This window comes from Mauremys mutica, chromosome 10 (assembly GCF_020497125.1).
Source record: "Mauremys mutica isolate MM-2020 ecotype Southern chromosome 10, ASM2049712v1, whole genome shotgun sequence".
Lineage (NCBI taxonomy): Eukaryota > Metazoa > Chordata > Testudines > Geoemydidae > Mauremys > Mauremys mutica.
The window spans coordinates 17,845,586-17,860,483 of NC_059081.1; the positions used below are offsets into that span (position 1 = coordinate 17,845,586).

General features: G+C 38.1%; 1 protein-coding gene across 5 annotated transcripts in view; it reads left to right on the top strand.

Annotated features, from left to right (window-relative positions):
• CCNT2 (cyclin T2) overlaps nucleotides 1-14,898 on the top strand; it is a 41,400-nt gene that overhangs the window by 4,282 nt on the left and 22,220 nt on the right. For 2 of the 5 annotated variants that reach the window (XM_045032481.1, XM_045032482.1), the window contains exons 3-5: nucleotides 797-823; nucleotides 13,104-13,232; nucleotides 14,352-14,412. In XM_045032481.1, the coding sequence (XP_044888416.1) occupies nucleotides 797-823; nucleotides 13,104-13,232; nucleotides 14,352-14,412 (217 nt within the window). Of the gene's footprint in view, nucleotides 1-796; nucleotides 824-4,732; nucleotides 4,902-13,103; nucleotides 13,233-14,351; nucleotides 14,413-14,898 lie in introns of all 5 variants that reach the window. The other 3 variants (XM_045032480.1, XM_045032483.1, XM_045032484.1) reach the window with 2 other exon arrangements.

Here is a 14,898-nt window from a genome sequence, read left to right on the forward strand (position 1 = left end):
CAGAGTTGCTTGGAGTGGAGACTTGAGTTTACATGATATTTCCACAGCCCAGACTGGTGTAGCCTAAAAAAGAAATCCATTGGGTGGTAAACCAAGACACATCTAGCAACCTAGGCCAGCTTTTGGTAGTGACAAGAGTATTTAGCTGCTATATTCTACCTTCAACTGGACACTAGTATATATAGTCACTTAGTTCTTAGCCCTGGTCTACACTGGAGTGGGGGGTCATCGACCTAAGATACGCAACTTCAGCTACGCGAATAGTGTAGCTGAAGTCGGCGTCTCTTAGGTCGACTTATCTGGCCATGAGGATGGCGGCGAGTCAACTGCTGCCGCTTCCCCGTTGACTCCGCTTCCGCCTCTCGCGAGCTGGTGTTCTGGAGTTCATGGGGAGCGCGTTCGGGGATCAATTTATCTGTGTCTAGACGAGACACGATAAATCGATCCCCGATAGATCAATCTCTACCCGCCGATCCAGCGGGTAGTGAAGACCTGCCCTTAGAATTACTAGCAAATCTGTAACTTGTAAGCGTAGCTGCATTAAATTTCTTGTGGCTGAGTGCTATGCAACCTTCAGTTTCAGAAAAGTTACATTTATGGAAGGAGAACTTATAATGTATTATTAATTGAACTAAAAGTTAAAAAGCTAGCACATATCTTTCAGGGCACTTATACTGGTGTCTCCAAATACCTCTGTATTTATTATGAATATTATGTTAGACAGTGGCTTTTATATTTGTATTGATGCATAGGCATCAAATGCACTGCCTTATTTTTTCTTTTCCTATTCTTTTAGGATGAAGGGAGTGGTCTCAAAGTGAATGTGAGTCACTTTTAAATTCATACTCCCAGGCTATCTGGCAAGTTCTTTGTAGATAGGGCAAAGGCCAAAGACTGTTACGAATATTTAGTAAATGTTATCCAAATCTTCAGGGTGCTTGGCCTGCTGAAAACTTAACTACTAATTCATCTACTGCAAAAAGAAACTGTTAGAAATTAAAATGGTACAAGGTACTAATGATCTTAAAATTAAAATCTATCTGACATTTTTTATCGAATATGCAAAGTACATGTCTAATGGTTCTTCGACTTACATTAAAGGTAATGCTTACTCATGAAAACAAGAAATAGGAAGGCTGGGGATAAAAATTAGCTGCCAAAAGTCACAATAGGTTGAGTTGTGGCTGCAAGGATCAATTCAGATTGTAAGGCTTAAGCCTTCATTTCCTTTTTATTGGTAAGCTGAATTTCTTTTAACTATTCTACACTAAACTTATTATGTATTTATCCCTTAACTACCACTTGATTATGAATGTAAGTAGGTCATGCAAATACACACACATTCATAGCTAAAACATCTCTACTCCATGATGGCCATTGCTAGATGTTATAAGATCTGCTGAAAGAAACTATTCACTGATACATTTTTATAGGCTCCCTTCTGTTTCTGAAGTTTTCAAAATGATAGCAACTTTGTAGTAAATTCTTAAAATCTTGAAAGAAGTCAGAATGACTGTCTTGCAACGGTTTCAGCAGTTGTTTCAGGTTAAGTTTTGTATATTCTGGCACAGAAACATTGTAACAGCCATTTTTAAACTCTCTACATTTTCGTTTGGTAAGTGGAGACCAGCCATAAGTTTAATAAATTTTTGTCTAGATCCATATTCTACCTTTAGAACAGCAATCGCTAGTTTTCGCTGATCAGGCAAACCATGTAGAAACAAAGTTTAACATGAAATTTATCATTATTTCAGCTAATGCTTTCAATGTCAATGTTGACAGAGACTTAAACAACTTTTGGTTTGCTGGTTAACTATTTTAACACCAAAACGTCTATACTCTTGTTAAAAGAAGATACTGCAGAGACACAAGTCTGCAAACTATTCACATAACAAGTTTAACTGTTTCACCATTACATTCATACAAAACATCAACTGTAACTTAGCTTTGGTTTTGTATTAATTGTAGATATCATTTTTGCCTGTTTCCAAATGCAGAAATAAGGAAGAGGCCCTTGGCACATGGGAAATGGGAGGTAAAGCACTCAAGATGCACTCTTAAACTCTCAAATTGACCTCCAATTATATATTTAAATCAAATCACTTTGCAGAAGTACTATGCTAAAATACTGTACCAGATAACCAGGCTAAGAAGCATCCAGTGCACTTAAAACATGATGCCCTGTCATTGTTTAATGTCACACATGTTAAAATCCTGGTAAAGTGCCTAAACACTGTAGGTGAGATTAAGCTATTCTTCCTCCTAATTATTGCACTTCAAAGGGTTAAAATATTTTGATACCCAATTGTGGAAGTTGTCAAAGTATTCATGCCTTTGGCTGCATTACGGTGATTGCCTTGTTGATCACCTCCTCCCATGCACAATCTCATAACATCCCCGTGGCATGTAAGGCAATCATAGGAAAGTAATACACCTCTACCTCGATATAACACTATCCTCAAGAGCCAAAAAATCTTACCGCATTATAGGTGAAACTGTGTTATATCCAACTTGCTTTGATCTGCTGGACTGCCCCCCAGCACTGTTTTACCGTGTTATATCCGAATTCGTGGTATATCAGGTCACGTTATATCAAGGTAGAGGTGTATTGTAAAAGTATTGAATGTTTTTAGCCATTTTTAATAGAATTTGGCTGCTGGAAATAAGGAAATGCCAGAATCCAACTCTGTGAATCGTAGTTTGAAGAATCTAGCATAACCTATAACCACTTAACTTTCAAGATGGTTAAACATCAGTACGTCCACACAGAATTGAGCTTGAAAACAATATATTAATATTTTAGGTGTTTTTGTCTTTATCTAATAAGCTTTTTTTAAGCTGGCAAAGCTTTTTATTGAGATAGTCTAACGGTCAAGGTCCCTGGAGTAAATTATAGGGCATATTGGAGATGAATTCTAAGACCATTCCATGCACCTGCAACCCACCAAGTAGGTTTGACAAGCCAGTCAATAGACTGCCTATTATTTGATCACGGTCAAGTATTCCAGCAGGAATGCCCTGGAACTTCATTGTGTTTTTCCATTTTTCTGAATTAAAATAACTCAGTTAAGTAATTTGTATTTTTGTTATTAGACATAAGCATCTATTTCAGGCCAAGCCTATTGGTGACCATCAAGTCTTACTTTTTTGTTGCTGTTCTAATGAATTTGTGCTTAAAAATATTTAACTGTTCTTGATATTATTTGACCAGTCAGTTGGCCATTTATTTTTGGACTAGTCAAATGTCCAGCCCATCAGCAAGAATTGTTTTTAAAAACTCAGTGTAGTATCGTTTCTTTATTTCCAATGGGATTTGGCTCCTAACTGCCACAGTCACTTTTGAAAATCTATTTACATTTAGGCATTTTTGGAAATTTTTCTCTAATCTGTCCAGAGGAGTATATCCAGGGAAAATGCTTAAATTTATTTAAATTGTTCATTTTGTGCTATCTTAAAAATGATGGTTTTTCCATAAAAGAAGGTTGCAACTTTCCTGTCAAAATTCAAGTCTTCGCTATTCAGATTTTCTGGCATAATCACATCAATTATGCTGTATTTGTGTGTCAAAGATGAATGTAGCTAATATCGAAGAGCTGCTGGAAGACCTGAAACAAACAGGCTTAAATTATTCTTGTGGCTACATTTTGATGACTCTCAGATGTCTCAAGATAAAATTAAATACATCAATGTTCGCCCTTCCACTTCAGTAGGTTGTTAATAATAGTTGAATAATCTGGAAAGCCTGAATTTTCTAGGCTCTTTAGATCATGGATCCTTTTTATCTTGACAGCCTTTTACATTTTACTTCTAAAGAACTCTATTTACTATTTCAGCCAAAGCAATAACTTGTTTCATGCTACTTTAACTTTAGGAATTTTGAGTCAAATAAAACTACACTCTACCAACCACTTATTTGTAGCGTTGATTGAGAACTTTCATGCTTACCACAGGTAAAAAGTTTGGGGAACACTGTTCTAGACAGTCCTATAGTTTACTGCCTACACAGCAGAATAACAAAAAATGTCCTTATCACTTCCATTTTAACTTTCTAAGGCTAGGTAGCTTTGCTTTAGATTGAAATTAGAGCCTTAAATTCTTAATATAAAAACAAAATATGTTCATATAAATATTTCAGTGGCATAACATCAAAAAATATGAGTGGTGGGTGGGGGTTTTCACAGCCCTAAGTACTTAACCCAGCAAGTACATGTGTAAGGAAGACAGCAGGTTTTAAATAGCAAGTGAATGACTATATATGGAGAGCCATTTCTACATATTTTAATAACTGGCATTTCTGAAATGTGAACAATGAGATTTTAAATCAGTTTAACAACGATGTTCTCATTGAATTACATGCTGCACAAAGAGCACGGGCATCTTCACTCTTTCTGTGAAATTGTCTGTTTTGATTGATCAAAAATGGGATTCCTGCCACCTGCCAAAATCCTCTTACACCATTTTAGTAATCTTGTCTCCAGAGTTCTTTTAAATCTCAGAGGCATATGTTAACACCATGCTCTCTTAAACTTAATGTGATATTTTTCATTTTTACTTTATTTTTTTTAGAAAAGGCGCGAAAGTATTTTCCCTTTGCAGTAGATGATAATTGCTACTTTCTGTACTTACTGTAGTGGCTGTATAGTAACTGAGAAAACACTTTTATACATTATTTTATGTGTTGATTAAACTTAACTGAAATGAAATTCAGAAATCTTTATTTTTCTCCTCACAGAACTCGTTCTCAGACTTAGTTATCTTTAAGCCTTTGTTATTTAGATCATCCAAATGGTTTCCTTTTAAAACTTCAAGCTTGGCATACTTGTAGTCTTCAGTGAGGAGCATATATACCGCTAGAGGTAATGATTGCTGAGCTACTGCTGAGAGGCTACCTACCCTCACAAGTGAGTAGTTAAAATGAAATATTTAAAAATTCATTCTGAAGGAACTTTATTCTGCACATTTTCCTGATGGTCTTATGATGAGTTTGAGTGACAAATCACTTGCATTCCCCTTATATTTAGCCTATGGTGAAGCAAAAGTAGCAAATGTTTATCCTATGTCTGTTTTCAGTTGTATTAACTAGAGTTAAGACTGTACCAAAAAGTTCAGTCTAGACAAGGCACAAGACTAATAAGGATGGCCATTCTAATGACAGATATCTGATGCTGATCTGTCCACTAGGAAACTGAAACTAACCCATTTTACTTAAGTTAAGAAACAGCTGCAAAAGGTGATAAAATTGTTAAAAAGGAAGGCTTGAGAAGATACAGCTCTCTTGAACATTTGTGCTGTTCCAACTCTTGACAGTTTGACCAGAATACTCCCTGATAATCAGATTATAGCTGCAAACTGAATGCTTCTTTCTTATTACTTAAATTGAATTTTTTTTTAAAACGTGCCCTCTGATAAAAGGAATGTGAGCTCTTTGTTTTGCCACCTAACCTTAAGTACTTCTATTATGCTCTAAAGTGAAAGGTATGAAATAAAATACCATCAGAATAAGTACTCATGGTAGGTGGATCTCCATATGAGTAGCTCAGCTGTCCTTGCATCTTGAAGAGTATGTGTTCCTCGCTGACATTCTATGTCTGAAGTTTCAAGGAAGCCATTTCTTACCTGAATAAGTATCTTCAAAAATGATTAACTTGAGTAACAATACCAAAAAACTCTAGCTTAGACAAGGCCATGGAAATCAAGGATAGAATGGACATGGAGACCTCTCACCTTTGAAAGTGGTCGTGCTCAGTAAAAGTTGAGGCACATTGAGAAGTTGATGAATGGAGGAAGCATTCTAATGCTACACCTGATATTTGGCTAAGTAGAACTCCAGTACTGTCAGACATATCTCATAGAATTTCAGTGGAAGTTATTGGAGACATAACTGCTTAACAATTATTTGATCAAGTGAGACTTACTCGCATAGAATTCTCTGGCAGAAGCAGGGATAGAATCCAGTTTTCCAGTGCAACATTCAGCTGCCTTAACCATGAGACCCTCCTTTCTCTTTGTGCAATCCCTTGGTTCATTCACTGTGCATCTTTCAACTTCTGCAACAAATGAGACGGGGTTTACAGACAACAGCCTCTTTGCTATGCAACCCTGTTTCATATCCAGTGCACTGAATGAGGCAGGTATCCTGGGGCGGGTGGGGAGTGTGTGATCATGTAATTAAAGCTTTATTAAATGAATGTGCACAAGGGGGCCAAATTAAGGTTGCCTGTACAATCTTAATTCTGGCACTTACTAATTTTTGCAAGCTTGACTTTGCAACCTTAATAATGTTCTGTTAATGTAGTTTTGTGTGCAATTTCCTATGTTTTTTAAAAAGCAAACTGAAAAAACAGATTCCATCATATAAGATATTGACACCCACATAATTCATTAGCAGCATTGGACTCTCTGCTCCACCACACAGACCTGTGCCACTTGAGCTAATGGTGTAACTGATGGCAGTAGTAGGATGTCATCCTTCTGTGTGGACCAGCACTTAAAGGGGGCTGAAAAATGCACATTGCTAGTGGGTTTCCACAGATACTTGCTGATTGCAACGGAATGGTGAGATTCTGTTTTTTTGGGTTTCATTCCAGCCTCTGGAGGGAAGTGTGCAGTAGTGGACAGAGACTTTTAGCTGTTCTCACTTCTCTGCCTCATCCCCACTTCACTTTCACCCCTTCTGCCCCATCACTTCCAACCTGTTTCTCCCAGTTCTCTTTCCTACCCTGGGTTCCTCATCACAGTCCCACTTCCTGTTTCTCTGGTTTCTCATTCCAGTCTTCCTGCCCAACCAACCCTAATACCTACCCTCCAGGGCTCTCTGCCGGAGTCCCAGTCAACCCCTCCACTCCTGTCCCCCTGGCCTCCAGATTCCTTGTCCAGTTTCCCCACACTTCAGCTCCTTGTCAGATCTGACACTTTCCCCATACTTACACATCTTCCCTCGCCCCATCCCTCCCCATCTCAGAGTCCCAGTCTCATCAGGTACTTTGTTTCCCTCCAGCCTGGTCTGACTCTTATCCCCTTTGCATTTGAGTCTGGTGTCTAACACGTCCATGTTGACTGGGTACCAGCAAGAGGGTCACTGAAAGTACAGCAGGCACAGGTTCCCTGCTCTTAGTTCCTGTGCTTGGCCCAGAATAGCAATTGCAAGGAAAGTCTGGCTTTGTAACCCTGGATTGGAGCATGCTCACTCATGCTGTTGGGGTGGCTCACATACCTCTGGTTATACATAGGAGCTGTGAATAGCTGGAGTGTGCTCAGTACACACTGAATCTTCAAGATTTTATCTGTCTTTGTGATCTGAAACTTTTCAAAAATTATGACTGGGCCAAGTTTGAGCAGGTTTTCACGAGAACAGCACAAGGCTGTTCATTCCCTAACAATGTACCTCCTACTAATTTGCAAGTTCCTATTCCAGAGCATGATAGTGCTCCTCAAAGAAACGGTCACCAGAATCTTTTTTAATGGCAAAACGTTATTCTGTTGTCTGGTTCTCAAGCAGCTGAACCAGTCTGACTGAAATTTTCAGAATAAATTTAGCTTGAGGCAGATACCTGGCATGGAAAACTCAGTTTAAGTGGTTCAGGTTTGACAGTTATAAGTAACTGAAAACTGGATTTTACAGAAAGTGTAGGGCAACCTTAATACCTTTTATACATTAAAGTATAACATCAACACATTTTAGTTAATTTTGTTGCTAGAAGGAAACAGAACTTAAATGTGAAATGCAGCTTATTTGGGGAAGTAAAATACTAAATGTTGCAGGTAAATATATCCAAAGGAAACAGCCCTGTGTTCTTTTTCTTAGGCAATTGCTGCCTGTGATCCAGCTTTAGCGAGGAAACTTTAAGTCGGGGTAGTCAGCAGGCAGACCGTGGCCAAATCCAGACTGCCAGAAGCTTTTGAACAGACCCCAAAATCTTTGTATTTACTGGTGGTTATTATTAATATTAATTATTACTTTCTCTGGAGTCTGGACCTTGACTATACCTTGACCAAGAAATTTGGACCTTGACAAAAAATAGGCTATCCCTGCTTTAGGTTTTTTAATTGCATGTTGCTGTAGTTCAAAGGAGGCCCAGATTTGCTGTTTGTGTTCCTTTTAGTTTGCTAGACTTTAAGGTTTATAGAAAAATTAAGAGAAACATTAAGAGGATCTTTTTGTTTTCTTAATGTTAAGTGAAACAGTTGAAAATATCTGCTTCTAATCAGAAGTGACTGATTTCAGTTGTCCATAGTTTGTCCACTTTTATAACAAGAAAAACAAGTATTTGATTTTTAGGTTATCCCCCATCTTGGCTCAATGGAAAGGGCTACGATACCCATTGACGGTGTAGGGCATGTAATTTCATTTGGGATTTTTGTTAAACTGTTACTACTATGACGATCCATTATAATTAAGGCTGTGAGTTTGTCCTGGAAGTCACAGATTCCGTGACCTCCATGACTTCTGCAGTAGCTGGTGCTCCTGCCTCAGGGGAAGCTCGGGCAGCCCCTGTGCCAGGGACACCAGCAGCTGCTGGGGCAGTCTCAGGCCACCTCCCCCTCCCAGCAGCAGAGTTTGGTGTGAGAGTGGGTAGGGGATTGGGGCACGGGACAGGGTCAGGCAGGCACTGGACTTACCTAGAGGGCTCCCTGGAAGCGGTGACATCCTCCCCCTCATTCAGCTGCTAGGTGGAGGCGTGGCTTCACAGCTCCCATTGGCCAGGAACTGCGGCCAATGGGAGCTGCGGGGGTGGTGCCTGCAGTCAGAGGCAGCATGCACTGCAGAGCCTGTTTTAGTTGGGTATGTAGTAAAAGTCAGGGACGGGTCATGGGCCATGAATTTTTGTTTACTGCCCGTGACCTGTCCGTAGCTTTTACTAAAAATACCCGTGACTAAAACGTAGCCTTAATTATAATTCATATCTGCCTGAGCTTTGCATCAATATGTAGCTTAAAATGTTTGTTGCTACAATAGATAACATATCTGTAATTGACACTCAATGGGCAGATTGTTTGTTTCTTATTGTTGGTCTACATACAGAAGTTGTACTATAACTTCAGTCTGCTTTAAAATTGAAAATTGAAAACTTCAGTCTGCTTTAAAATTGAAAAACAATTTGTAAACCCTGGATGAATGCTCTTAAATCCATTTACAGTTGTATCAATTAAAATTAAGCTGGCGTGACTTCTGCAGCAAGACAAGGCCTTATTTCTTTATTCTGTACATTTGTCTTGGTTGACCATATTATAATCTTAACTCTACAGTTTTAACACAATTTTTATGTATCACTTGATAAATTTTGGAATAACAAGTGAAAGGTCAGGTTTCCTTGATACAGAAAAATGAGTTGGCAGACATTTTAGAAGTAACTCTTTGCTCTATTGTTTGCCTGAAAAATGGGAGTGGCAAATACAAAATGCATTTTCTCAAAAGATCAGCTCCTTTAAATATTAATTTTTTTCAGCTTAGGAGAAATAAGAACCTATTTATGTACTCTGATCCTGAAAACTGACATCTAGGAACTGGGCTATAGAACAGTGCCTCTGTTTTGGCATTGTATACAAATATTAAAGAATATGTTTATTGAATTTTACAAATACTGTGCCAATTATGGCAGTCTGCATTGAGGTCTTATTGGTCCTTAGAGTGGGTGTATATCATTTATCCTTCCCCAAAGTAATTTGTATTCAAACATGCATTACTTGTCAATAAAACTTGTAGTTCATGAATCATGGTGTGCTTAATGCATCCCAGGCACACATTTTGTGTTAAGTATTATGGGACTGTTCCAGACCAGAGGTACTCCTGTGAAATCATTGGTCATGTTATTGTCTCATACTTCCAATCCATTAGCATTTTGATTGATTGCCAGGTTTTTGTGCCAAATGATGTTTGTGCTTGCTTCTGACAGTCAACAGCTAGTGGATCTTCCTGGGACTCTGCTTCACCTTTTTCAAAACAAAAGATAGTATCAGAGTTCACTCACTTCTGAGCTTAATCTTTACTTAAATGAACTGTCTGAATTTAGTAAATTTCAAAAGAAATATCCTATTCTAACCTGTGTCTGGAAAACTGTTTTACCTGTGAATAGTCACATAGACTTTAATGCCAGAAGGGACCATCGTGATTATCTAGTCTGACCTTCTGCACACGGCAGGCCACAGAACTTCACCCATGCACTCCTGTGATAGACCCATAACCTCTGGCCGAGTTACTGAAGTCTTTGAATCATGATTTAAAGACTTCAAGTTACAGAGAATCCACCATTTACTGTAACTCAAACCAGCAAGTGACCCATGCTGCAGAGAAGGTGGGGAAAAAAACAACCCAGAACAGGGCTTTGGAGCGGAGCCCGGAGCTGGAGCGTGGAGCAGCTCCGGAGCAGTGGAGCTGCAAGTTTTTGCCTGGAGCTGGAACGGAGCCGGAACACAGCTCCAAAGCCCTGAAGAGTCTCTGCCAATCTGACCTAGGGGAAAATTCCTTCTGCTCCCCAAATATGGTGATCAGTTAGACCCTAAGTATGTCAGCGAGACCTACCAGGCATACACCTGGGAAAGAATTAACTGTTGTAACTCAGAGCCCTCCCCGCCTACTGTCCCATCTCCAGTCCTTGAAGATACTAGCTTCCAGCAGTCGCAGAGAGGCCACATGCCATTGTAGGCCATATTATCATATCATATATTTCCTCCATAAATTTATCAAGTTCAGTCTTGAAACCAGTTAGGGTTTTTTCCCTCCATATTGCTCCCCTTGGGAGGCTATTTCAGAACTTTACTACTCTGATGGTTAGAAATCTTCATCAAATTTCAAGCCCAAATTTGTTGGCCAGTTTAGATCTTTTTTTCTTGTGCCAACATTTGCCCTTATCTTAGATGACCCCTCTTCCTCCCTGGTGTTTATCCCTCTGTTGTATTTAGAGTAAGCAGTCATGTCTCCCATCAGCCTTAGTCTGGTTAGTCTTGCTCCGCAAGTGGCCTCTTGTAAGGTAGGTTCTCCATTCCTCTGATTATCCCAGTATCTCTTCTCTGCACCTGTTCCAGGTTGAATTAATCTTTCTTAAACATGGGAGACCAGAATTGAACACACTATTCCTGATGAGATCTCACCAGTGCCTTGCATAATGGTAATAACACTTTTCCATCTCTATTGGAATTACCTCATCTGATTCATCCTAAGATTGCATTAGCCATTTTCATGGCTGCATCACATTGGTGGCTCAGTCATCCTGTGATCAACCAATACACCCACGTCTTTCTCCTCCTCTATTGCTTTCAACTGGTATGTCCCCAGCTGCTTGATAGAAATTCTTGTTTGTTCCTGAGTGCATGACTTTAAACTATTAAATTTCATCACATTTCCATTATTTCAGTTTTCAAGATCATCCAGATCTTCTTCTATTATAGTCTGGTCCTCCTCCATGTTGTCAATACCTCCCAACTTTGTGTCATCCACAAATTTTATTAGCGCACATGCATTTTTTTGTGCTACGGTCATTAATGAAAATAAGTAATAGTGGTCCCAAGACCAATCCCTGATGAGCTCCACTAGTAACCTCCCTCCAGCCTGACAGTTCACCTTTCATTGTGACCTATTGTAGTCTCCCCTTTATCCAGTTCCTTTCCCTACCTTTTATTTCTCATTTTAGTCCTCATCTTCTCCAATTTAACTAATTTTCCATGTGGAAATGTCAGTGCCTTACTGAAATCCAAGTAGATTTGATCTGCTGCATTTCCTTTGTCTAGAAAATAACTTATCTTCTCAAAGATAACATCAGGTTGATCTGGCACAATCTGCCATTTTTTTCCAAAGTACCATTAATCTCTGTATTCTTAACTACTGTTTCAAAATTTGTTGCAAGACCTTTCATACAATTGAGGTCAGCTAACAGATTTGTAGTTTCCTGGATCACTTCTTTTCCCTTAAAATAAGTAGTATATTAGCAATGTCATAGAGTACGGACCCCTAGTTTATGGATTCATTAAAAATCCTTGCTGTAGGGCTTGCAATTTCATGTGCAGGTTCCTTTAATATTAATGAATGGAGATTATTCAGGCCCCCTGATTTGATCCCATTAAGCTGTTTGAGTTTGACTTCCATCTCGGGTGTGGTAATTTTCTATTTCCATATCCTCATACTCATTAGCCACCCTTATCTTGCCCTAAGCGCCTTATTAAAAACAGAGGCTAAGTATTCATTTAGGTGTTGGGCCCTGCTTAGTAATTGCAAAAAGTAGCCCATCCTCACTGCTCTAGTTGTCCCACTTCTTTACTTGATTTCTTTTTATTTATATGGCTAAAAAACCTTTTAGTATTTGTTTTAATTTCCTTTGCATAGTTCAACTCTGCTTAGCTTTCGGCAGTTCACATTTTTCCTATACTTTCTGACCTCCAAGAGGTAGCTTTCCTTGCTGCTCCATCCCTTCTTCCATTCCTTGTAAGATTTCTGCTTTCCCCTTAATAACCTGTTTGAGATCCTTGTTCATCCAGTTTGGTCTGCAACCCTTTGCTATGAATTTTTTCTTCTTGCTTGGGATGCAGGCTTCAAATACTGTCTACAACTTTGACTTAAAGTAAATCCAAGCCTCTTCCACATTGAGATCTTTGTTCTTCCCTAATTTATTAAAGTTTTCCTTTTGAAATCAAGGACCCTAATTACAGACTATTTTTGTTTATCCTTCCATTTAGTTTAAACTGAATTTGGCGCATGAATCGCTTGAACCAAGGTTTTCCTCTACAACCAGTTCTTCGGTGAGGTCCTTGCTACTTACCAATACTAAATCTAAAATGGAATCACCTCTTCTTGGTTCAGTGACTATCTGATGAAAAAATCTGTCGGTTATCTGTCAGAATTAATTTGGCCTGAAACATTTCTTGATCATAATATAATTTAATGCTTACAATTTTTTTCCCTCATCAGCTGAGTAGGAGAACTCTACCATACTGAAATTCAGCTAGGGTAACTGTCTTCATTTTTTACTCTTGCATATTGTCTCATCCCTAGTACAGACTTTCTAATACTTTTTGCAATTACCAATTCACCCCCTCCATGTAACTTTAGGTCCTGCTTGCACTAGAATTAAAAAAATTATTTTTTTTTAACTAAAAATTATCCTCTCTTACAGATAATCTCTCCTACTGCATTGTTTTTGGCTGCGAAAGTGGAAGAACAGCCACGAAAACTCGAACATGTTATCAAAGTAGCACATGCCTGTCTTCATCCTCAAGAGCTACAGCTGGATACAAAAAGTGATGTACGTGGAAATAATACTTTAAATCTAATTGTAATGCTTAAGATACAGTTGACACCTCAGATGAGTTGCTGTACTACGTTCTTGACTGGATTAATGCCATCTGCCAACCCTAGAAGACGCTTCTCTGCTTAAATCAAATAATTTATCTGTTGTGTAACTTAATAGCATAGCCATTAGTGGACCTATCACAATTACTTAATATTTCATGCAAACTAAGGCCTCTAATTCCCTTTTTAATAGGACACTTGTGCATGTAATAAGAACTTTCTATGATGTAATGCATTTAACTTTTGTGATAGGTGTCCAGGTTAATCTTGATTAACATATCATAAGGACACAGTACCTTTTATATCCTTATGTATTTTTTAATGTTTTTCCCAGTTTAGCTACAGTAGAACCTCAGAGTTACAAACACCTTGGGAATGGAGGTTGCTTATAACTCTGGAATGTTCGTCACTGAACAAAAAACATTATGGTTGTTCTTTCAAAAGTTTACAACTGAACATTGACTTAATACAACTTTGAAACTTTATTATGAAGAATGTTGCTTTTAACCATTTTAATTTAAATGAAACAAATACAACAGTTTCTTTACCTTGTTAATCTTTTTTAAACTTTCCCTTTATTTTTTAGTAGTTTACATTTAACACAGTGCTGTATTATATTTGCTGCTTTTTTTTCTTTTTTGGTCTCTGCTGCTGCATGATTGCATACTTCCGGTTCCAAATGAGATATGTGGTTGACTGCTCAGTTTGTAACTGAGGTTCTTCTGTATTGGAAAAAAGAAATTTCCCCATCAGACAGCAATTGTACCTTTTTCTTGTAGTATACAGTACTTATTTTCAAGCTCGGTTATGAAAATAGTTCTCTCAGATTTGATTTATGCTACCACTCATTGAGTGGCTAATTGCCTTTGTGATAGCAGACAAGTTGCAGTTAACTGTTTTTAAAGTTGAGAATCCAAATGTGTATCAGGATATAATAAATCAAAGGTAAGTAAATTTGAGGTCTTAAAGGAGGTCTTAACATGTTGCCCATACCATTTCTATTTGAGACTTTGGTAAGTACAGTAAATTTCTCTAGTAGGTCTTGACAGTAACTTATTTTTTTACATTTCAGGCATATCTTCAGCAGGCCCAAGAACTGGTTATACTTGAAACAATAATGCTTCAAACTTTAGGTATGTTATTTTAAATGGCATCTAGCCTACACAAGAATATGCTCTGCATGCACTCAATTGAATGTACATCCATTACAGTGGATCCCCAATACCATTGGCCTTTAGCAGACCCTTTCTGTTGCAGTTTACTTTAACTTATTTGCATTGTAAGCATGTATGCTATATTAAGTTGGCCAAATATAAATAGCTATTGTTGCCACACTTTGGGAGGTTACAATGTGCAGTGCCTTTTCAAATAGGTTTGGCACTAAAACCAATATCTGAACACAGATCAATGGATGATAGTATTTTTGTTTAAGTGCGTAGTTGTGTAGAACTCAGTTTAATAAGAAAAATGAAGCTGCAAGGTGACTACAGAATTGTACCTGATCTAATGTTCTTAAAGTTGAATGCTAGTAATGCTGTGGATAAAAAAGTTCAGAGAACAAGTGATCTTTTTAATAACTTGTGGCATTTCAAAAATTGGACAGTTATTTTTAAATACAG